Here is a 24,947-nt window from a genome sequence, read left to right as displayed (position 1 = left end):
CACTAAGGTTAAACTGTGAAAAAAAATTATTCTTTTCCACCCAACAGTGGTCCAGAATGATAGACACTTTGCTCTCCCATTTCAGCAGCTTTCTTAAAGGTTCCTTCCTCTCCCCAGAAGAGGTGGTAAGGATAGCACAATAACTCGGCTTCATCCAAGAATCTATCAGCTTTCTCACAAACCTGCTACAATTAGTCTATGCAAAATAGTAGTCAAAAAAGTAAGCAAAACATTGTACAACACTGACCCAGCGTTGCTTATTTCTGTCACCAAAGTGTGACCCCATGGTGTTCATTGCTAGGTAAGAGCTCGCACCAGGGAATAAAGTGAGTGCCATGAATCCATGAGCTACGTTACCTCTTGGAGACTTGCTAATGGGCCTGTACTCTTCATGGAATATCCCTGCGACAGAGTCTAAGTGGTGGTGTTATTTCAACCGTTAATTTGTTAATTTTAACTAATATAATAGGGGCAGATGAACCTTTTCAGTACTGTAAAGAATCTCCCAGTAACTCTCAAAATTACTGTGTTAAATAACAAAGACAAGAGAGACAATGGATTTGGAATCCTTATTGCATTTTACATATTTAGGAAACGGCAAGTAAAATAACTTTAGTCATTAGGAAATCAGGAAATAAAATGGGGAAGGGGAACTCTAGAAGACTAAACTGCTGTGAAGTTCAGATTTATAAATTAATGAGATTACTTATTATAGAGGGCATGCATTTAATTAGCTTCAGAAACAAAGGAATACATTAATTCATAAGACACATGAGGACAATGGGGGTGTATTTTTCAAGATTAAACTCAACAAAGTTTCTGAAGAAGGTAGGCACCTAAAAAACCAATAGTATTTGGTAGGCCAAACTAAACCAAGCCACAAAATATTCTAAATAACTCATTGATGGCACAACATCATAACACGGTAAATTCTGATTGCAGAAATTCGTATGTAGAATTTCTGCTGAATAGAGCCTTACAGTAAACGTGTTAAGCTGTTAGTGGTTAACAAAACTAAGTAAAATTGAAAATGCATGCTCAGCAACTACCAGTTAAACTCACTGGCATTTACAGTTTTAATACATCCATTATCAGCAATGGACATTATGCCAGAAAAATGCAACTCCTAGATTGTAAGAATTTTTTTAAAAGCTTTAAAAACAAAAGCAAAAGCAGCCTCCATAAGCAAAATAAACAACAAAACAAAAAGGTAAATATTGCAAAAAGAACTGCAATGTTAGATGAAAAATATACAAAAACCCAACAAGCAACAGGAAAGTGTGAAAGATGTCATGAAAATAAAATGACCCTTAAAATACAATGCAAGCAGCTAAACCTGTTTCCTTTTGACTTCATGCTGGTTTATGTATTTGATTAATAAGCTTCAGAATTGTCAGTCATACCTAACCAGAATGAATATTGTGAAGGCGGATCAAAGAATTTATTAAAATTACCAAAATCAATACATTAGGCAAAATCATGAACTATGTTAATCACAATTAAGGAAGGAACACGTACAACAATTAATGCTACAAGAAAGTCCTAAAACAAATCCCTAATTTCTAAGTATCTTGATCTCTTTATCAACCAACTCATGTTTACAATGCTATCGACTGAAGCCATGAGTTAAAGGGACACTGTAATTTTTATTTGGAAAAATATATATCACAGGCTGTAAATATAATCTCTTTTCTGGACACCCAATTAGTTTTCTATTCCTTCAACAAGTGAACAAGAGAAATTTTGCACTTACTATACATTCTACTTAGAGGAGTAGACAAACCACTTACTTTCTCACATTTAATCTGCACATGAAGCATTACAGTTTGTACTTTCTCTGACATAAATAGCATTTATTAGCAGATACTTATCCTGCAGATTTGATTCTATAAAACTGACAGTCCCCAAGGGGGCCACATCTATTTCCAGCATTACACAGCATCACAAAAACTTAGTAATAAGTTTAATACTAATGGAGACTTAAGACATTTAATTTTTGAAAATAAATATTTCACAGTGTCCTTTTAAACAGCCAAATATGCATTGTTTATTTGGCAATGAGAATACTGAGAACATATTGGAATAAATGCTATCGATTTGCAATAGTTCCTGAATTGAAAAGGATTCTTACCTTTAGATGTGACAAACAGTTCTGCAGGAAAACGTGCCAGTTATTTAAAAAAAACTGTTTCTGACTGACACACAACAGGCAGGTGATCAATGGATACAAAGCCTATGAGTAGGGGGGAAAAAGAATTGATCAAATTGCTCTTTGCAGACCTCACAAGTCTTCTACATTGAGAGTGAGACACACAGTTGGTTCTTGTCTCTCACTCTCACAGTTTTAGCACTGCAGGGCAGTCTTTCCCCTGCACTAGGACATGGATGCCAGGCACGGTGTCCTGGGTATAACCTATGCACTGTAAGAGCTCATGGTGTAACGACCAGGGCAGTGGGACCAGGGTGAAGCTCATCCTCTAGCGAGGCCTGATCTCAAACAAAGACTGAGCGCGCATCTCACCCTTCGCACAATATTCGCTCCTTCCCTGCAACAACATGATTCAATTCATGGGGTCCTACATACTGAGAGAGGGAGATGCCTCCAAGAAGAATACTCAGGAAAAAACATCATCAACTCAGTAAAAACTGAGGCAGACTTTAGGTTGTCAGAAATGTTACTTCTACTCAAGGTCTACTTCTTGTAGGGAATGAAGCACAATTTAATAAAGTCTGTGAATATGCAGACTAGCACGACTTTGCTTTGCTTTAGTAACATAAGATTTGTTTAAATACCACATACTTTAATAGAATCTATAACAGTGATTAATACCAAATCTGACTGCAGATTATCTTGTTATGGAGCAAAATTAAACAATATGGATGAGTAGGTAAATTGTAATCTTGATGTAACAATGTTTCTGACTTCATAAATAAAATTACATTGTGAATACTAACATCAACTACCTTATGCTATTCTTACATAAGGAGATTAACCATGTACAATGACATATGGTTTATATGCTCAGAATACCAGAAAGTAAAGCTCATCCCTAACATGTAAGCAAGAATAAGTCTAAATTCACTTGCATTTACTGAATATGGTAATTTTAATGCAAAATCTAACTCTCCATTTCCAGCAAAGTGAAGTGAATCAACTTGAAACATGGCTGTCATGGTCATCAAGAATTACCAAATACTGCATTAATAAGGGATTTAAATCCTTGCTAAGATGCAGTTATAGGGGAAAAGCTAAGATGCAGTCTTAGAGGAAAAAAGCCCCATAGATATTTACGTCTGAAAGAGGTAATAAAAAATATTGGAAAAAGAAAAACAAAGTGTATGAGCAGAGGGAAAAACAGGCAGAGCAGGGCTATTAACAGGCTGTTAATTTTGCTGGAAAACATCATCTGACACTTCCATCTTTTAATTAATCATAATTCAAATACACAGACTCCCTGAATGCAAGATCTTTTTAGAACAGACATTACGTTAAACAACTCTGTGCTAAAACCCACTAAAATAATCAAAACCAAGCGTTGATTTCAACGTTGATTACGCTTCACAAGTGAGGTAACAGAGCACGTATCTTGCACAAAGAAACAAATCAAAATTACAGCAAATGCACATACACAGTGTGAATTTAATTATACTTGAACTGAGAAAATTTAAATTAATACAGCTGTTAGCTTTTCCTCATATAGCTAGCTTAAAAGTCTAAGATGAGCAAAATGGAGAAGTTGAAATATTTCTTTAAAATACCAGCGAATGCTTCTTTCTTGAACTCAATTCAAACGTAGTCTGATAAAGCATCTCCACAAAATTTTTCAAACATGGCACATTCACTTCATTTTTAACAGCCTATTAAAAAAATACACACATAAAGAGGTTTAAAAGTTTATACAGAAGGCAATTTAAATACACATTAACATGTCCATGAATTCAAGAACATTCAAAAAGTTAAATCTCACATTAGGTAAGTATTTGAGTGTATCAGAAATATAAACAGAAGCATAAGAAATCATGTCATACACTACAACCATACAGTTAAAAAAAAAAAAAAGAACCAACCAAACCCAAAAACCCATTAAAAAAACCCCCACTATTTTAATAATGTATCCCATATTCCCTACTTAAAGAAGAAAAAGGTTTTGCCACCACTAACAAAACTACACTGAAACTCTTTATAAGCATAATTTCATATGTTTAAAAAAATAATACCCGTATCTTTTTCACTGTGCCCCTCTTTAATGCTCCCCTTTTCTTTTATGTCCTTCAGTTCTGAAAACTAAAAACTTAGTAAATGATACGCAGAATTACCAGCCAACCAACTATGTAAGTTGCCTTTATTCAGCTTTCAGAATTAGTGAAACAGATACATGGAGCCCTATACCACTGTTACCCACTCTGTCCTCACATACAGAACAGTCTTCCTTCCACAAACCAGGCAACTACCTTCTTTATCAAAATGTCTGCAAGTCTCTTACTTACAGGGAGCTTATAGGAAAGATGGGGACAGACTTTTTAGCAGGGCCTGTTGTGATAGGACAAGGGCTAATGGTTTTAAACTAAAAGAGGACAGATTTTGACTAGACATAACTAAGAAATTTTTCACAATGAGGGTGGTGAAACACTGGAAACACAGGTTGTCCAGAGAGGTGGCAGAAGCCCCATCCCTGGAGAACATTCAAGGTCAGGTGGAAGGAGGCTCTGAGAGACCTGATCTAGTTGAAGATGTCCCTACTCATTGCAGGGGGGTTGGACTAGATGACCTTTAAAGGTCCCTTCCAACCCAAAGATTCTGTGATTCTATGATTTCTTTCTGGATCCCTGTTATGATCCTTTTAAACATTATTCTCAGCCTACTGTTTTATACTGTGTTTCTGCTTTATTTATCAAATAGGTGGGTGGGGGTAGGGTGTTGGGTTTCCTGGAAGAGATCCTCTATACTAATAATTTCCCTCTAAATATAAGGTATTTTTTCATTAGTTTTTATTATTCAAAGTTATTAGAAGGTATGTCATGTCCACCTTGCTAAGAAAATATTCATGATGGGGCAGCATAAAAGAATATTGTATAAACTCTTTTTGTAATGTGTACAAATCCAAAAAGAAAGAACTGAGAAAGTAGTTATGTTTTAAATCACTTCCTACCTATTGCCAAATTATTAATCTTTTGCTATTCTTAAACTGTAAGTTGATCAGTGCCCTGTTAGCTCTACATGAGAAATTAGTCAGTTGTTGCCAGCACCACAACTTTTTGCTTTGGGATATAATCTTGGGCTTACAGATCAACCTTAATTTCCCTGCTGTAAAACATGCTGTCATCTCTTATACCTGCAGGGTCCAAATCAGATCATTCTTAAAAATGCCTGAATGACTAAGCACGAGAACGACAGTAAAGAAGCCACAGTGCCAAAACCCAACAGCTTCCTCACTTAAGCAGGATACAGAAAAATCTAGATTCAGTACCTTCAACTGCTTCAAAAAGATTCAGACTTGCATCTCACATCTTCCAAGAGAATGACTAACCCTCTCAACAGCATCTCAATCTGGGATGGGGCTCTCCATTTCTATTTAAGAAGCTCCATTTGTATGGAACGATTAGAGACTCAATGAGTCAGAAGGAAGGATCAAGCCTCCCTCACCAACAGTTTAAAGCGCTGATTCAGGCTATGCTTGGAGGAAGCGATCCACAAAACACTACGTGTGCTCTGCACAGCCGGTGCGTGTGCCTCCACGGTTGCTACCAGATAGTCTTAATTCTCAAATGCTGCTTCTGCCTCATTATCGTATGTGGCATTTTTACTATATTTAAATTATGATTTTGCAAACTAAATATTTGTGTTTACGTAAGTACTTTCACTATGCACCCTACCTCCAACTGCTAAGTAGCTACAGAGTTCAAAACAACAAACGTGTTCACTTTTAACAGGACAAGAAATTCTTCTCTAGAAGAGTGTAAGTATGCCCAGGTAAAATCAAGACTTCAGTCAATAAGCAGCTACTACTAACACCACCTCTTTGTGGTCATGCCTTAAGAAGAAAGACTGTCTCCTAATTTTTAAAAAAAAACAAAACAAACAAGGCTGAGACCAGGGAAGGGAGAGAAGCATTTCCCAGCAGCTCAAGGCAAGGCAGACCGTTTGAAAGAGGACACAGAATTCAGAGATTTATCTTTCTTCTCCTATAGGCTTGTTTAGATGGGATCTCCAACCAACATGCTAATCTTTGTACATCTCATTCTACAAAACGGGATCTACACATCCCAGTTCTCCATATATAGCAAGATATGCCCCTATGGAGCCACGACCTGCCATTTTTTGGGACAGTGTGATGAACATACTGTGGCCTTGCATTTGCTAATACAACTATCATTTTAGATAACAATCACAGCAAGTATCCATCTTACTACAATGAAACTTTCTGAGCTTGTGGTAAATGGTCAACTTGAGGTATACTGAGCTGCCGTAACTTCTTGTTGACCCGTTGACCAAGCTTTATACAACCAAGCAAAGCGGCCTGGGATGAAGGGGGAGAACCTGCCTTGACCAAAAGCATTCTCACAAGCAGCATTACAGGTACTGTACATCCAGCATGTGATGATATCAAGATTTTTTCCTTGTTCACGGATGCTGAGTAAAATTTCTGGCTTTAGACTGAAAACACATATGGGAGATGATTGACTGCTCTTCCACTTGAAGTATTACACCAAGTGGACACTCACCTCCACAAACAATTTTTATTTAATTAGCCAAAACCTACATTCTTCCTTCTTGCACAGAGGTTTGCACTCCCCCTGTCGGACTGTAAAAATGTTACATATCTCAGTTTATCCTAGAAAGAACTTAACAGGTTTCAGCCAATAAAGAAAAGTCAATGAGACCCTTGAGTGACAAAAATATTAAACCAAGGAAATGTCAAATTTTTAGCGCAAGTATAAGATTACACAGTGCTCTGGTGATGAAAGGGTCTAGAAAACAGACAGTTTCAAAAAGTTCTGAAAAGAGATTGGAAACTAGTTAATACACAAATCACACTGACACATTTCCCTTTAAAAGATTATGCAGGCACTTGTAATTTACTTAATAGTCTTTCTGAATCTGTAGAAATGTAATATTGTGAGGATTAATGGAAGCAATTTTAACAATTAGAGCCTAACTGAAAGAGAGGGGAATAGTGGGGGCAGGGGTGAAATAAATACTTACAGCAGCCACAGGGATGAGAATTTCCACAAACAAACCAGCAAGTGCATGTTTTATATCTTTATCTTTTACTTCCAGGAAATATTGAGCACATTCCTTAATAAGAAAGCATTAGAAAAATATTTAGAAAAAAGATGACAAATGTCACTATGCCGTAAGAGCCACTAGCAGTATCACATTAATTGCCAGTTTGAATTTAAAACATGCGATGTGTTTAAGTTAGTCTTACATTCCTTGACAGTATCAACTTTACAAGACATTAGAAACTTTAAAACCTGTTTCTCCAGCAATTAAAAGGAAATGGAAAGGAGACCATTTGTAACATCAGATAGCTATTTAGAAAGTACATAAAAAGTACTGAGAATATAAAGAGTACTCAGAATATCCGAGAATATAAAAATGCACATTTTTCCTCAGATTACTCTTAAATTTAAAAAAATAAATGCTTCTTTCTACTGAAATTAGTAGAAAATAATATTTTATTTTTATATAGCCATTTTCATTTTCAAGATGACTTTGATGCAAAGAAAATTTTAGAGAGAAATAAATAATCTGTATACAGGTTTGCACACTCCACTATACCAAACTGACAACTCTGGAAACAATCTAAAGCACCTATGTTTCAGGATGGAGATCAATGTCAATAGCTGTTAAATAGCTTTAATAAAATTTATGACCAAGATGCAATAACTTCAGTTACTGCAGAATGGGTGAGTTATTCATTAGGACAATTTTTAATCCACAATCAAGAGAAGCAAACAAAGAGACTTTAAGTCTCTCTGAAAATAACTGAAGTGTTTTTTAAACAAAACTGTTTCTTGCCATCTCAGCTGTTAAAAAAAAAAAGATATGTCAAGTAACTACTTTCCTTTAACCCTCTGCTTTCATAAAGAAAGAAAATAATTTGATTGCTACCCATTTTCATTTAGGCTTGAATAAATTCATATATTACAGGTTTGCCACATTACTGAGACAATCGAGAATGGGTTCTCATTATGCTAGGTACTCACGAACTGCAGAGAAACAAATGATTCGTATCTCTGAGAACTTACGAACTAAACAGAAAAGGATAAAGGACGGTGCACAAGCAGAGTGAGAGACTTATCACACCTAGCACCATTGTGGCTTCATGACTTAAAATTATGTTCATTTCGGTTTTCTGTAATATTAATTTACCTGCATGAACTGAAACGATGCTTCAAAGTCTTCCACGGGATACATCTTTACTCGAAAAAACTTCATTCCCATAATCAAACTGATGATACTTTGTACTACATGAGGACTCTGTTCTTTTTGTCGCAGTTCCTTTAATTCAGTGACAAACTTCTTCCTAACAGCTTGAAACCTGAACAAGGGATATAGATGGCCATTATCTGCATTCTCAGTTGGTTTTACATGATGTCTATAATTTTGAACTGATTTCTTTAGTCTGTTAATGATAACAGCACCTACAGTAAAAGATAACACAAGCAAGATAAACCCTGATACTTTAAAAAGTGCCTATGATGATCGGCACATTAGAATATACTCGTTAACTAAACAACAACCGTTGACTGATACCAGGCCTCCTTTCCCTGCACCTACAAGTTTACAACAAAGAAATTCAGGGTTGTACTAAAGATTATTTCTTGATTAGTTCAAATTTATTGCACTGGAACATGGGACAGACATGCCTGACTACACTTGACACTTAAGGGATTAGTTACTGGGGTCACTACTAAACACTGCTATATTAAATAGTCTTTAAGTCTAGAGTAATTTTTCCCCAAATGCAAGAAGAATCAGAGACTGAACCTACTTTGATTGAGCAAGAACCCCTGTCACTTCTGCATATAAATCTGCAATAATATGCACATTCCCAGTGTTGGTTCCTGAATACCTAAGGAGAAGAAAACAAATTTTGAAAAAAGAAAAAGAAGAAAAAAATAAAAAAAAGAGATGGTGTTAAATACAGTTTGTTCTTCTAAATCCCATGTGTGTTCTCTATTACAAACAGAATTTGTTCCATAGCGAGGTGGATTATTACCACAAAAACAATTAAAGTCAAGCATAAAAATGCATGGGTGGCATCTAAAGTGATGTAGTTTCATTGAGCAGCCATAAAAGACATATTCTGCATAGGAAGTTTACTATGGTTATCCAAACTCGGACTTCTCTTACTCTGGCTGGCTATGCAAATCATTCTGTATATTCTAAGCAAAATAAACTCAACATTATATTGACCACAGCTATGTTATTTCAAGATATGTTTTCAGTTTAAAGATACCAATCAGTGTTTGTTTACAGTATTATCACCATCATGTTACATGTGAGGCAAAGGAGAACAATCGCAACAACCCAGCACAGACTGGTAATACACAGAAAAATATTTTAAAGTACACAAGTGAAACTTACCCTTCCTTATGTTTAAAGTGCTTAAAAGCCAAGTTTAGAACTTCATGTACTAAAGGATCTGGCACTGGATGAACAGGTATCTGAAATGCAGATATCATTTCTATGTATGTAACTATGCATGAAAATATACACGCCTGTCTGTACTAAGTAATTCAACAGTACTGTGAGATGCCCTGTAGAAATCTCTCCCACTAGTGTCAAAGGGCACATCCTTTGTTGGCATATGATACCAAGTTAATTCTGCGATATATGAACATTTACACAATCTGTATTGATATTCTCTCCAATTATTTTGCATACTGGCTTTTAGGGATTAAATTTGTAATAAAATAAACAACGGTAATGCAAACACTGTGAATTTGCCATCAAAACATATCACACTAAGTTAACTATGCATCTTCCCACACTTTCTACTTTGTGTGGCGTTACTATTACAGATTTAACCTCAAAATGCAATTCATCTCAATATAAAGGAAGACAAAACCAAAAAATAAGAATGCAGAAGAGATGATCATCTCCATTTTAGACTTTCTGCAGATGAAAGCAGCCAAAACATAGAAAAATCTTCCTAGCAGTAAGAAACAATTTGGTGAGAAACCAAAACCAAGCATTGACTAGAAGACCCTTTTTTACTGAGGTTCTCTTTGATATCACCACTTTTCTCAGGTTTAAAAGAAAACATCTGCTTAAAAATCAAATGTATTCTTTAAAAATAGCACTATATATAATTATAAAGTCATAATATCTTTATAAATTTCAAAGAAATTTAGGTAGGGACTAAATATTACTGCTTAAGAGTGATTAAGATTTTCACTATAATACATTAGAAGAAAAGATTACTGTCTTGTCTTGTCTCTGCTAAGACAGTCGAGCACTTACTACCTGAGAATTTTATAGTTTTCTGCATCAAGAAAGCTATTTGTCCAAGAACTTCCAGTTACTGGAACTGGCTATTTACATGCACGTTCATATAACGAGTAATATGTAGCCATTTAAGCAAAAGATTTTTGTTCCTACATAGGTAATGTCTGTCACTCTCTCTATGGTTGCTCTGTGCATATTACAGGAAGGGCTGGATCATACCTTTTGCACCCTCTAAAACCAGTTTCTAAGAATTAGACAATGATAGGGCTCCCAGAAAGACAGAAAGATGCATGTAATGTGAATGTAAATATGTTTATTGATAAAAAGTCATCCTTTCTGTGCTTGCTTTGACTGCCTAATTGCAGATTCGCATCACAGACAGAACATAGAAACTCTCGTTTGGATAACTTTTAATACTAAATTGACCGAAGGATTCTCCTAAGTGATGTATCTACGTTTAGTGGACCACTGCAGGTCTTTAGTAGAGGAAAATATCCTTATCAGAAAAATACCTATCTTACTCAGAGTACAAGCATGAGAGGCTCACCAAGCATTAGAGGAGTCACCACCAACTCTCTTCAAGACCAAAACTTTGGCACCTCTCTTCCTGACATCTGAATCACTGGTAACATGTACTCTACTCAACAGAAAAACTAGTACCAGCTCAAAATACAGATGCTACCCACACAACCCTGCAATCCTAAACAATCTATTCTATTCCTCTTTCTCTTTCACGTTGATAGAAAGCTTAGGCAGGGAGAGAGCATGAACTAAAGATGTTCTGTAAAACACTAACACATAAGGAGTTTGATGGTTTTAATATTGTTCTCTGCAACTCTGTGCATGCAGTACAGGAATATCACTTTGGATGATTGGTCGGTGTCTCAGAGAAGGGTAGGCAGCTCTTTTGTTTTACTGTTTTCATTTTTCCCTGTGTCACAAACATGCTGTACACCACAAACAAATCTCCTACAAATTATTTGCAAACTAAACCATAGTCCTTGCTCTACTTTGTACGGAAAGCCGTTTAATTTTCATGTACCTACACATAAAAGACAAACTAGTTAAGTATTTGAAACGCGAAATTTCTTAAGTGTGCTTCGTGTTTCAAACCCTTTCTTACAGTAATGTTTTTTTCCTTTCAAAAAATGAGAAAAAAAGTGCTGCTACTTGATGCCAAATTCTATCCTCTTGTCCATACACCAATGCAAATTTTATATTAACAGAAATTGTGCATGACATCATCTAGCACTACACTACGAGGCCAAGCAAAATTACATACCCTTTCTAATTTTTTTAAAAAGAGACATTTTGATCTTGTCCTTCAATGATTTCGCATTGTATTTCAAAAATGTTTAAGCAGACAAAAGGTACTGAACATAAATAAAATATTATTTTTTACAGTCTTCCTTTTTGTGGTACATCAGCAGCTTTGACTTAGTGACATGTGAACTGAGATAATGCAGGCACGTAAAGAAAAGACAGGAGGCCAGAGGCTTTCTGCAGCTGAAAGTATAATTACAGCCTTGCATATGCTCACCATATATATGTTCCAGTTTTTAATATAAAAATTTAAAGGAGATTATCAAAACTGCCATTAAAAGCAAAAGATTAAAAGAAGTTTTCCAAAGCAAAAGAGCTTACCTGTTTTAGGACCTCTATTAAAACTAAACAAAAAATGAAATCTACAGCTAAGTCTCTCCTTTCAAGTAGATAATCTCTTTCACGTTGTTGGTCATCTCTAAAATAAGAAAATGAGAACACACGTATCATACACAAGACAACACAAATATTGCAGAGAAGTGGTATACAGGTCTTTCATGCAATCATTGTTGCACACATATATAAAATGGATGGTTAGACAGACTTTGGGGTTTGGTGCAGCATTGACATCTTTCCCCCTCCTGAAAGGGCCTGCCAACAATCAAAATAATTTAAAACCAGACAAACTAGCTTGGAATTACCAGCAACCAACTTCCTTCTGTACATCAACCCCAAAACCATTAAGTCATTTCATGCATATCATCTATGAAAGTTAAATACACTACCTCAAAGAAGCCCATGCTCTTTCTACACAGATTTAGGTAATAACAGATCCAAATACAAAATACTTGTTGAAAAAGTACAAAGCACACATTTTCTTACAGAAAAGCACACAAATATCAAACAGAATTTTGCAAGGAAAACTCTTACCCCTTCGATTTTGTGCTAGACCGAGGTCTATACTCATAAGATTCATCTTCTGTTCCATTTTGACGCCTGTACCAGTCAAACAAGGTGCGTAATAAGGAGGGGAGACAGTGCTCTGCTACTGAGCTCATAGAGCTTATCAACTGAAAAAAAGTAGGAAACACAGTTTAGCATGATATAGCAACGTAAGAATCCTAGAGTTATAATCATTCTGAAAGTTGGGTTTTAATGTTAAAAACCATGTAACATAATTTTACAAAGTGGCAAGTTTATGTATCATTTTCACCCAGGACAATACTGTAAATATGACACACCAAGTCAATTATGATGATAAATTTAAGCATACGAAGTGTTCCAAAGCTCACGGGGATCACAGAATCCTAAATTTATACCAATAAACCATATAAAACCATTGAGAAAACAGCAGACATCTTAGGATGTCCCTGAATGTTGCCATATATATCCCTGAAGTATACGTACTTTTACAATAAAAATGACAGGTAAGAGGTAACCCTCCTAAACAAAGAAAGTATGTAACCTTCAAGAACATGCTTCTTTGGTTATTATACAAACAAAAATAAGAACCTTTTAGATATTCTATTCTACTTTTAATACATTTGACTGGTCTAGATCTCAAGGTATACTTATTTTCTGCATAACTCCCCTACCTATTGCTCTCTTTCAGAAAACCCATACACATAAATTATCCATGAAAACAGTGGCAACAGAAACCATTCTAGAAGGAAGACTTTAACATTGTATGAAACTTAAATTCTCTAGGCTTCCTTTAAGTTAAAGTTTAACAGAAGTCGATCAATGTCTGATCTTGGAGAGGAGAAGAATGACTGGAGGAGGACAGCATAAAGCAGCTATAAACTCCTTGTCAGGAGGCAGCAGGGAGCAAGCCCATCCGCTAAACACTGCCTGGAAAAGGAGAGTTACCACGTTGCCCACTGATGCCATGTAGTACTTACCTTTTGCATCTTTTAAATAAGAGGATAAGAAGCCATCCTCATGCTATAACTTATCTATTATTCACTAATCTGATAACCAAGATAACATCAATTCCATTATTTCTTTGTCCTCTTTGAAGCATGGTTTTTCAAGTTTGGGGAAGGGATGGGGGGAAGTTAACCATATGGAAACCTCAGGAGGATCTCTTTCAACCATTTGAATATTTCACTCAGCTTGTTAACCCGTCAGCTATTCAAGTCACAAGAATTAAGCAGTATTCTTGACTCTCTGAAAAATTCTTTAATTATATAACCAAGTGAAGAAACTCCCTCAAAATAAGTAAAATCATATTCTTATTCTGTAAATTCACAAAATTTTAAATCCCAGTATACAGTACAAACTACATATATTCCAAATCTGAACAGGAACTAGGTTTCATTAAGAATTTTTAATGAGAATAATGAGGTAACTTTTTTCTTCTTATTATTGTCTGTGACTAGGACACTCACAAAAAGGGGATTCAATGGAAAAACTAGGCATGCCTGCTGCAGGAGGGGCACGCACGTTGAGCTAACTGCACAAAAACATGAAAGCAGTTATTGCAGGCAACACAAAACCATACGAAGCCTTTCTAACACAGAAGAGAGACAGATGTTAGAAATACTCTGCAGGTTTGCTATAATGCCTTGCATCTCAGAACAAAGGCTAAATTTTGAGAATACCTTCATTCTTATACTAACATATGTTGAAATCTTTATGACTTGCTTTGGAAACCAGGCATGTCGTAACCCTGTCCCTTGTGCATTGATATCCATACAAAGTAAATACTCCGTCAACCAATCAACATACATCAGACTTCTAGAAATGGACAGTAAAAACCAGCTCAGTTTTACCACTTTAAAGTTACGTTGTGATCTGAAACCACAGAATCACAGAATCAATTAAGGTTGAAAAAGACCTTTAAGATCAAGTCCAACCATCAACCCAACACCACCATGTCCCCTAAACCATGTCCCAAAGTGCAACGTCCACACGTTTTTTGAACACTTCCAGAGATGGTGACTCCACCACCTCCCTGGGCAGCCTGTTCCCATGTTTGACCACTCTCTCAGTAAAGAAATTTTCCTTAATATCCAATCTAAGCCTCCCCTGGTGCAACTTGAGGTCATTTGCTCTCATCCTATCACTAGTTACTTGGGAGAAGAAACCAACACCCACCTCACCACAACCCCCTTTCAGGTAGTTGTAGAGAGCGATAAGGTCTCCCCTCAGCCTCCTCTTCTCCAGACTGAGCAACCCCAGTTCCCTCAGCCGCTCCTCATAAGACTTGTGCTCCAGACCCTTCACCAACTTTGTTGCCCTTCTCTGGACACACTCCAGCAACTCAATGTCTTTCTTGTAGTGAGAGGCCGAAAACTGAACGGAGTATTCGAGGTGCGGCCTCACCAGTGCCAAGTACAGAGGGACAATCACTTCCCTAGTCCTGCTGGCCAAATGAAACAGTGTGTGATGAAAAGGAACACATACAAATTAAGACATTGCTCAAGAGAATTTTCTGATGTGGCAGAGGTCTGACAAACTTACTTGGAAAAGAAAATAGTGAAAACTGGTGAAGAGGGAGAGGAGAAGAGGAAAGAAAAACTGAGGAAATTTGAGACACTTGTGGGCTACTATTAGAACTATCATTTTTCAGTAAGAAGAAGATCAGAAAAGAGAACTCAAGACTCATTTCTGTTGGTAAAGCTTCGAAGAGATTTCATGTGCAAGAAATGCCTGCTGCTTGCATCAGCTTGGGGTACTCAAACATCTCTGTTGACCTCACTCCAGCCATGAGCAGAAAAAAAAAATTCAGAAAGCAGAACAAACCCTCCTCAGGAGTTACTAAACCGAAGGTATTAGACTGAGCATAAAATCATCAACGATCTATCACCAACGACAGCAATCCAAAACATTGCACAGAGCTATGTTCATACAGCAACCATACACACAACAGGACAGGAACAGATTAAGCGAATGCTTAAGTTACCCTGTGCTGTCAATGTAAAATGACCCTACAAAGCACCCCTCTGCCCTCCTTCTGAACTGATGGGTTTATTAAGGGGGGGGGGGGGGGGTGGGGAGGCAAGCAGCATTTTAAGCTTTACTAAACCTTTTCCTTAGGTTTTCCTGCAATTTTACACAGTATATCAATAATACTACCATTCATAAATGTTCCAGTAGTCAGGCAATTTGTATCGTCTTCCACAGAAACAGGCTGTATCACATGCATTTAAAAATTTGTCATTGGTAAAGTGCTAAACCCAGAAACTACTGGCGTTACAAAGCATTTTCCTCTTGAAATGAAAAAATCAGTTTTACATTACAATTACTTATTTCTTGCCAAGTTTTGCATCCTTAACATTCTAATGAAAAGGCACTGGAATTATCAGGAAAATTAAGATCTTTGCTCATATTACATAGCTGCTAAGCAGAACATGAGCTATTTCTTTTTATTTAAAATAATTACCATACTGCTTGGACACTAAATTCAAGATCATCTTATATAAAAATTACAAGAAAACCCCTTTATTTTAGCATTTTATTATGCCAAGGCTGAAAGCAGCAATCCAGACAAACGGAGATCCTATAATGCCCAAGAGCACAGGGCTGCATTAGTTGTCATGACGTACACTTATATTCCTGGGAATGAAACAGCAAAGTGTGTTCCTATCTTAAAGGCTGTAACACATTGCTAATTGCTGCACTTAACATACCTAACAGTACATTGAAAGACAAGGAGAGAGAGATGCAAAATTACAGTAAGATGCTTGAGCCCAAATTCCAGCTATGGCCAAAATCCTGATCCCAAAAACATTGCTCAAGTTGTGCCTAATCATGAACAAGCCTGAACCCCAGAGACACATCTGCTTTCAGTCACTGAGATGGACAAGATATGCTTCTGCATGATCATAAAGTTTTTGGTGTCTTCAGACAAGAGTAGGAAATTGCCAAGTATGATTCCCACAACAAATGAAAGAAGAAAAATAACCAGCTATTTCAGTTTCAAGCTGTACAAGCAAAAATAATTTTAAGAAATGCAACACATGCTCTATAAAAAAAATTCCTCTCCGGTAGCTTCTTGATGTGCTGGCAATGACAAAAGGAAAGCATTGATACTAAAATGCTGAAATTTTTAACAGTTTAGAAGTGTATAAACATAAAAATTTCCATCTCATTTTCCAAAGTTTCATCTCTTTTAGCTAAATTTAAATTTTTGTTCCAATTAAAACCCCAATGACAAATAAAAGAATTGTACTATTTGAAAATTAAACTTACTGAGCTGAGAGAATGAGTGTTAACCAGATACCTTCTTACTCCCAGAGTCCCTCTTGTGTTTCAAACATGCCCTTTTTCTTCAGCAAGTACAACAGTTAGTAGCTCAGACATCAGTGCAGCTAAAGGCCCTTTTTAGACGCAAATTCCTAACTCAGTAAAGATCTCTGGCTGAAGAAGGTTGGTCCAGCAACAGCTCTAGCTTCTCTGCTGGATGCTGTGGCTGTGCACTGTAGATCCTCCTCTCTCCCATACTTCACCAATCTCTTTTTACTCTGCAATCTTCTGCACTGCTGGAGAATTGATCTTAATACGGGTTTCATACACCCAGCAATGAACAGAGAGAAGCAATCCTAATTCCTTTTGCCAATATTCAAAATCCTCTATCAAAATTCACAATCCCTGTCACCACAAGAGAGCCATTCTGCTCTTAGTCTCTAAAGTAGTTATTCAGTACCATGAAAATTCAGATCTCGATGAACCCAAAGTAGATTATGAGTAACAAAAGAACAAAATAAGAACTCACACACATACATACGCATGCATATTTAAAAATAATTCACTTTGTGTGTAAAGTACTACATTTTCAGGAAAATGAGTTTATTTCTATATTTCAAGATTTCAAAAGTTATATGCTTAATTTTTTACTTTTTTTCACTCAGCATATTTTTGGAACCTATATGTAGTTTAATACATGACTACTAATGATTTATAAAGACCATCCTTAAACTGAGGAAAAATGTGGCAGTAGGATGGGGGGCTGGAGTTAGTAGAAAAACTAGTAAAATTACTGATTCACAGATATCCTTAGAAGATCCCTATCAGGGATATTATTAAGCTTTTGGTCAGCTTTACAACAAAATACTGTAGCTACCAAAGAATTTATGCCCTATCCCCCCTCACCCATTTTCCTTGCTTATGAGTAAGCTTTCATTTAGGAGATAATGGCCTTACAGCAGGTTAGATTAGAAAACATTAAAAGGCTATGTGAGGTTTTTGGTGGTGGTTTTGTTTTTGGTTTTTTTTTGAAAAGAAAATTATACGTCAAATATTACATGCTATTATTTGTTTCTATTTGGGAGGAGGAAAGAGAGATGCACAAATGGCTGCTATTTGAAAAGTTGGGGCATGTTCACAGATTTCACTTCAATGCCTAACACCTATATTCAAGGAGTAATGGAAAGCATGAGACAAAAATTCAGTTACAGAAGATATGGACAGAACACTAAACTTCATACAGTAAGATGCTAGTCAGTAACAGTTAAGAACAGGAACTGGCAATTAATGGGGCTTCGTCCGAATGCTGCCTCTCCATTGCAAGGAAGTAGTTCCAAAGGGACAAAAACATGCCTATACTATGAAAGAATTAGAAATACAGACAATAAACATGAATAAATTGAGCAGAGAGTTATTCCAGGTACAGCTCACTTACAGTAAGTGAAAGAGAATAGCCTCACAGTGCAACCTTATACTCAGCAAAGGACAAAGTAACATTTTGAATCTACTTATGCCTTCTGCCACAGAATTAAAAAGTCTTCATTAGAAGCCATGTTACAGAAATTAACACTATTTGCTTATAAAAGCAGAACCCCAAACACTGAAACACTAAATGACACAGGCTGAGATTACACAAAGCCTGTTAACAGGAATAGAAATAAATTAGGTCTTTTTGCCTCCTACCATATTTCAGCATCTTCCCTCCAGTGGCTTTCACTGCCACCTTCAGATAATTGATCTATTCCATTAGTTTCTTGCTATCATATTCTACAATGGAAAATAAAGTTTAACTGACATTCAAGGTCTAAGTCTTCTGACGCTGATTCAGATGTGGGTGTTTCAAGTCATTACAACAGTGGAGCCACTATTCTGCAAAAACAGAGGCCACCTTAATCCAACAAAAACTGCTTTCAACCACATGTCTCCTACCTGATCAAACTGAAGATCTTCACCTCTTTGAAGAGATCTGGACAAGAGCTTTTCCTTTAAAAAAAAAACCAAAAAACCCATGAATTTCACAATGCAATTGACTTATCAAAGATAGATTCCTTCTTTCTCAGTTATATTACAGAACAAAGAAATAACTCTTAATGTGAATATTTGCATTCTTTTTCAGCTAGACCCATTTCTGAAGATGTGAGGTGTACTCACAAAATTGAAGAACACAGATCTAAAATTAATTTGGTAGCTTAATAGTAATAACATTAAAACACTGCCAAACAGAAAATGTCAAACACCTCTCCCAAACAGGAGAGCCTACAGCAGTGTGCTCAAGAGAGAGCTGCCAGTGGGTGCCAAGTGTAAGTTAGAAGGAAAGCCATTCCCATCTGAATTAACAACCATATTCATGTTCATATAAGGCAGTTATTGTAAGCTACAAGAATGAATTTTAAAATGCCTTCACAAAGGCAGAGACAATTGTTCAATGCATTTCCAATATGTGCTTTCCCTGAACTGCAGTGAAAAATAGCTAGAAAACCTAGTCCGGGAAAAGGAGAATGTCAATAATAACTTGCTTTACATTTGAAAAAACTTTGTAAGGTACAGAAAAGATGCAATATTACTAGAATTTAATTATTGCAGTATTTCATTGCTACCAGTACCGTAAGACATAGTGCTCTCTTAAAAGCAAAATTAAATTATATTCCTGACAACGTAATTTAGTGAGAATTAAAAAATTAAGAAAACAAAACACTCATGCACTGTAATAGTAATCTAATAGTAATTCTTATTATGCACTGTGGGGAGTACCAAATTATACAGTTACAAGAAGTAGAGCTTTTATAGACTTTTGTTAGGGTATCCTGGAAAGTAAAAAAAGGGGAAGGGGTGGGGCAGGGCGGGAGACTAAGTCCCATGTACTGGCTCTGAGAGTCAATGATTTACAGTAAGCCAAGTTCCACGGTAACAGCTTCAAGGGCATACTACAAAGCAGTAAGATGTAGAAAGATGTGATGGGCATTTCTTGCTACTTAAAGAAATATTAAACTACTTTTCATTTTATTATAAATGAACGCAAACTGTTATCTTTAACAAGGAAAGTAGAAAAAGCACTCAAAGTAAGGAGTTAATAGCTCATATTAGATTGCAGGAAGCAAACAAAGAGCTTTTATGGAGCAAGTTAAGTCAAGCTGGAAGAGCTGTTAACTTGCCTTGGCCTGGGATTTAAAAGGAGGTGTCAGCAATACTGACAGCCAGCACTGCTCTCAACAGGTTGTGCCTCAGTTAAGACAAAATAACTGCTCAGTTAGTAAGAGACAACACCCATGCTGTCAGGCCGTTGACAAAAATTTTAAAAGTCAATATTGCTTAACATTTAACACTTGCAAGGCTGCAACAGACAGGCTGTATGTTAAACAGATACAAACTGGGATCGCATGTACCAAGTCCAAGATTCAAACTGGCAGCTTATTTTTGCTTGTCCAAATCGTAACCTTGAAAATACGAGACTATTTCTGGCATCTTCTGCTATGAGTGCAGCTGCATTTGGTGTTCAAAAGGACACAATCTCTGGCAACTATTACAGCCTCTGAAAACTTGAATTCAACACTGCCCAGGCAAAAAGCATTTGCCTACTCTGAAAGTATAACTTGAAATAATATACGTACAAATTCACAAGTCAGGCCATTTTCACTTTCTATAATCCAAAGCAAGCCACTTAGTTGTCCAAGAAAACACTGTCATTTATATACACTTTTAGTATGCCTAGATAAAAAATACTTAAAAAAAAGAAGGTGGTTTCAGGAAAATGCATTTAATATCCTGAAATAGTTCTGTTTGTTCATCAACTGATATATTAGCCGATGTTCTTTCACAGCGTATTCAAGGGGGGAAAGGTTTCAAGTACTGGCAAATAAACACTTTTTTGAATCTTACAAATTCATATAATTTTACGTGTTAAGTCTGTTCAAAATACTGTTATGAGAATTGACATTTTGCAGCAGATACTAAAAGCTCCAGAGAGCACTTGCAAACCAGAATGCCCTTTTAACTATATTTCCTCCCTCCCCTTTTTCTATAAGGAAACCATCTACTGTACGTAAATTCATGTTATCTGTACTATGCTTTTAGATAAACTGCACAAATAATTGTAATCTTGTCTATAAAGCAGAAACACAAGAAATGTCCCACCCTATATAAACATTGTATATTGATAAATAAACTGAAGGAAAATAACTAGAAAACTATTTCCCGAGAAGATGGATAAGTGACTTTCCTGTAAGAAGATGGTAAAAGTCAGGTTCCTTAAGTGTCCTTATGATACAATAACCCAACATGCCGTGTTTCCATCATAGTACTACAAAACTATTGCACAGGTGAACAAACACTGGGTTTATTACACCCATTGCATGTGTCTAGAACCAGAAACAGGTAAAGAAAAGAATGAAAACAAATCAAAGAGAAGTGAAATAATCTGTAAGTCTTTAGATGACGAGGTCAAAATCCATGCCAACAGATCGCAAACTATTTTTAAGATAGTTCTGAAAGTTTTCCTTCCCCCCCCCACATTCTATACTGAGACATTTCTGTACATCAAATGTTGATACAACTTTTAAGATTTTTCGTATCATAAAGAATGAAGACCTTAAAAGTTCATAATCCTATTATTTTTCCTCAGCATTAAAGATCTTAACTGCTAAAAGGTTCATAGTTCATGTAACACTGCCCAAACAAAAGTGACATAACCAAATAATACACTTTAACCCAGTCACAGGTTTATCAAGGCCTTTGAATTATTTGCATGGCTTTAAAATTTATGTTCTTTCAATCTCTTCTTCTAATTCTGCTTTGTCACGGCCCCAGTCGCCTCACGTGACTTACCAAAAAATCTATCCAACAGCATAAAGTAAAGGTCTGGAAACTTTCACTGAATTAATAATTTAAGATTTATTTTCTTGGCTTCCTGGTGTTGATAGAGAGAGATGGAAATAATAGGTCTACATTTATCTTTTACAACTGAAATAAAAAATAAAAAGCCACCACACTGTTGAATTAACCAAAGAGCAGTTTGCATTCATTGTGTAAAGCAGAAATGTCAACATTCGGCAGGCAGCAGAGATCAGGATGTAGACAGACGTGCATGTGCTGTGGAAACAACTGCACCTGTGCAAAAAAGTACCACCTTTTGGCCCCTCTCCAATATTCACCGTCCTCTGGTGGCTAGCATGCCTCAGCAGGGTGGCTCAGGTGAACACTGCAGAACTAGTGTACTTGTTTCTTCTTCCAAATGCAAGTAAGAAATCTGTCAGTGGATGCTGCCTTGTCTCCTGGAGCCCGAGCGCTGGGCAGCGGCTGCATCCTTGCCCCAGCAATAGAGCAGTGTGCGAGAAACACTGCGCTGAAGAAATGCGGTGTGCTAAATTTTACAGGCTTCAGACAAGCTTTTGAAAGCACCTAGGCAAGACTTGCAAAGGCATACAGTGCTAGTCTGAGCACTGTTTAGTATCTGCATGATGGAATAAAATCGCTGGTGCTGGCAACAGGCTCAACTACTCTTGCTAGTTTTGACTTAAACATGAGACTGAACTGCAATTTAGTAAGTTAGCAGCTTACCTAGTTCACAGCCTGGTAACTTGGTGGCACCATGTTAAAGTCTCTACTTAAATTCTAACCATCTATATTTACATGCAACCTGACAAAATACAAGGTAACTGAGTTTATCACTTATTTTTTTCACTGGTACAGTTTGTTTCACATTTGGGGAAGGCTGGTATCATGCCTCACGGTCATCCTTGCTCAACTGAGGAAGATTATTTCAAGCTACACTAAATTGTGTCTGAGCCCTTTTTACTTTAAAACAATAGACTACTACAAAAGACTTAGAAGAATTGATTTCAAACAAAAAAAAAAAAAAGGAAAAAAAAGTGTTTTAACCTAGTTTACTCACTGAAAGGATGATCTTCCTTCCTGTGGTTACAACTCGCTACTTCAATCATTTATTTTAAGCATTTGACAATAAGCTCTTTTTGTAACTTTGGAAACTCTACAGTATTGAAATTTTGCAGGCAGAAAACTCTTAATCAAATCAGTGAAAGGAAACTACTTTGTTAGTCAATGAGTATCGTAAGTAAATTCACAGCTAGAGAAACCATTTAGTTGCCTTCTGAAATCAAAAGTCAGTTACTTCTGAATGAAACCCATACATCTAGCCAAAATGGTACCGTCCCCTAGCCCCTACGTGCTGTCTTGATCTGAAGTTACGATTTTTGGTTTCTTGAAATTATTTTTTTAATTAATTTTTGCTCCCCTACTGGCATGTTCATCTTCAAGTTTTAAAAAGTGACTAGCTCCTGATTTTTAATTGGTATAGCTCCAAATTCTCTCCAACAGCTTCGTCCAACAGCCTAGCTTCATCTAACACATTAAAGATTTATGTAACACTACATGTATTATCCACATTATTATTTGTAGCCAAGTCACCTCACCAAATCAAATCACACTAAAACGATAATGGGCTTTCCTCTCTTCCATTAAAGCCTTTTCTCCAACCTCAGTCAGTGCATTTCCTGTGCCCCTTCGGCATTTTATCTTTCTTTTAAAATGTCATATACTAGAACTGAATATTCAGTATTTATATCAAATGCTACATACAAAAATAAAACCACTTCAGCATGTTAGTACTTCCTTTCATTGAGACATCTAAGGATTCCCTCCTACCTCTTTGTGTTAGGTTGTTTCAGTTTTCCATAGCTTTTGGCACATCTTTTAAATTGCTGGTTTTCTATATAGTCCTTCCTTCTTACCAGTATAAAATGAGGAATGCTGGCTATACGTGTAAATTTATGTCTGATTGCATTAAAAAACAGTTTGTTTAAAGGAATTCAATTTAGCAAACGAACCCAGACAGGATTGTTAAAGACCTTCACAAATGTCTACTCCAGTAATATTTATAATTTGTTTTATCCCAAAGAATTTTATACACAGTGTATACACACAAAATATCAATTTCAGACTCTTATTAGTAAAAGATGCTGACTAAAGTAGACTTCATGCAATTACCATAAAACCTCACCAGACAACAGAGTTGGCAATCACTCTTCTTTGAAAAGTGCATTATTTCATTAGTTTCATGGGTTTTCTAATTTTTAATCTGGCGAGATGTTTCAATTTTGTATGATTAACAGATTTAAAAACATTTGTTTAACTTACAGTCAACAGTGTGGCCGGGAGACACAGCCCAGGATTGTTGTCAGAGTATTTATTTAATCTGGTCTAGGGACAAGTTTTGCAGCACAAGTGAGCTCTACAACGATTATATTTACCTTGCTACCACTATTCCAGGTTAGGAGATTTAACTCCAAACTAGCTGTGTCTACAGGAAAAGCCCCTCTTCAGCTCATCGGAATCACAGCCAGCCTATGTAATTCTGGCCAAGCACTACCCTCCCCGTACGCTTAGCAGAGGGATCGCCGAGGGAGCGGCAATCGCAGCAGCCGGCACGCAGACCACCCGGGGTGGAGCTGCCTGCCTTTCCACCCACAGCACCACCACCCTAGAGATCTCCTCTCATTTCTTAGCCGTGTACCCTTCACCATCTGCACGCCCCTTTTCCTGCAATGTTTCTGTGCTTTCTTATCAAACCCTCCTGAATACCTGACTCTTTTCAATGTCTATAAGGAAACACAAAAGTTATGTTTAAGTTGTAGGCTTGCCTGGTACACACACACACACACACACATATATATATAATGTATACCTAACTAGTTATGTATAAAGAAACGTTTCCTTTTCCTCAGCCTTTGATCTACTAATGGTTTTAGTTGGAGATTATTCCATCAGTGACGCCACAAAACATGTTTAGCCCCATTTTTGTGTTCTTTTGGACTGCTGCTTAGTAACATTTTTTCCTAAAGTTTCAAAACCGGGCTCAGGTGCTCACACATGCACTTCTGCAAGTGAACACTTCTGCAAGTAGCAGTTACAAACACAGGCCTTCTGTAAGCTGGCCCTCTGCAAGCTTCAGAATCTCTCCTGCTCAGAGAATTTCCAAGTTAAAAAAAAAAACAACCCTTATTCTGTCTCCGTCCCGCTGGCT

The 24,947-nt window shown here is 36.6% G+C and overlaps 1 protein-coding gene across 1 annotated transcript in view; it reads right to left on the bottom strand.

The window, feature by feature from the left end:
* LOC104625340 (protein furry homolog-like) overlaps positions 1–24,947 on the bottom strand; it is a gene marked incomplete at its 3' end in the record, with an annotated part of 37,497 nt that overhangs the window by 9,035 nt on the left and 3,515 nt on the right. Inside the window, exons 3-10 of the mRNA XM_010292941.1 lie at positions 18,842–18,895; positions 12,653–12,792; positions 12,104–12,200; positions 9,596–9,675; positions 9,000–9,080; positions 8,378–8,546; positions 7,205–7,297; positions 3,760–3,858 (exon numbers count right to left, since the gene is read on the bottom strand). Coding sequence (XP_010291243.1) covers positions 3,760–3,858; positions 7,205–7,297; positions 8,378–8,546; positions 9,000–9,080; positions 9,596–9,675; positions 12,104–12,200; positions 12,653–12,792; positions 18,842–18,895 — 813 coding nt within the window. The remainder of the gene's footprint in view (positions 1–3,759; positions 3,859–7,204; positions 7,298–8,377; positions 8,547–8,999; positions 9,081–9,595; positions 9,676–12,103; positions 12,201–12,652; positions 12,793–18,841; positions 18,896–24,947) is intronic.

The sequence above is a fragment of the Phaethon lepturus genome, unplaced genomic scaffold, assembly GCF_000687285.1.
Source record: "Phaethon lepturus isolate BGI_N335 unplaced genomic scaffold, ASM68728v1 scaffold4088, whole genome shotgun sequence".
NCBI classification, from domain to species: Eukaryota; Metazoa; Chordata; class Aves; order Phaethontiformes; family Phaethontidae; genus Phaethon; species Phaethon lepturus.
The sequence above is the reverse complement of the archived record's forward strand: the minus strand, read 5'-3'. Positions and strand labels throughout refer to the sequence as shown.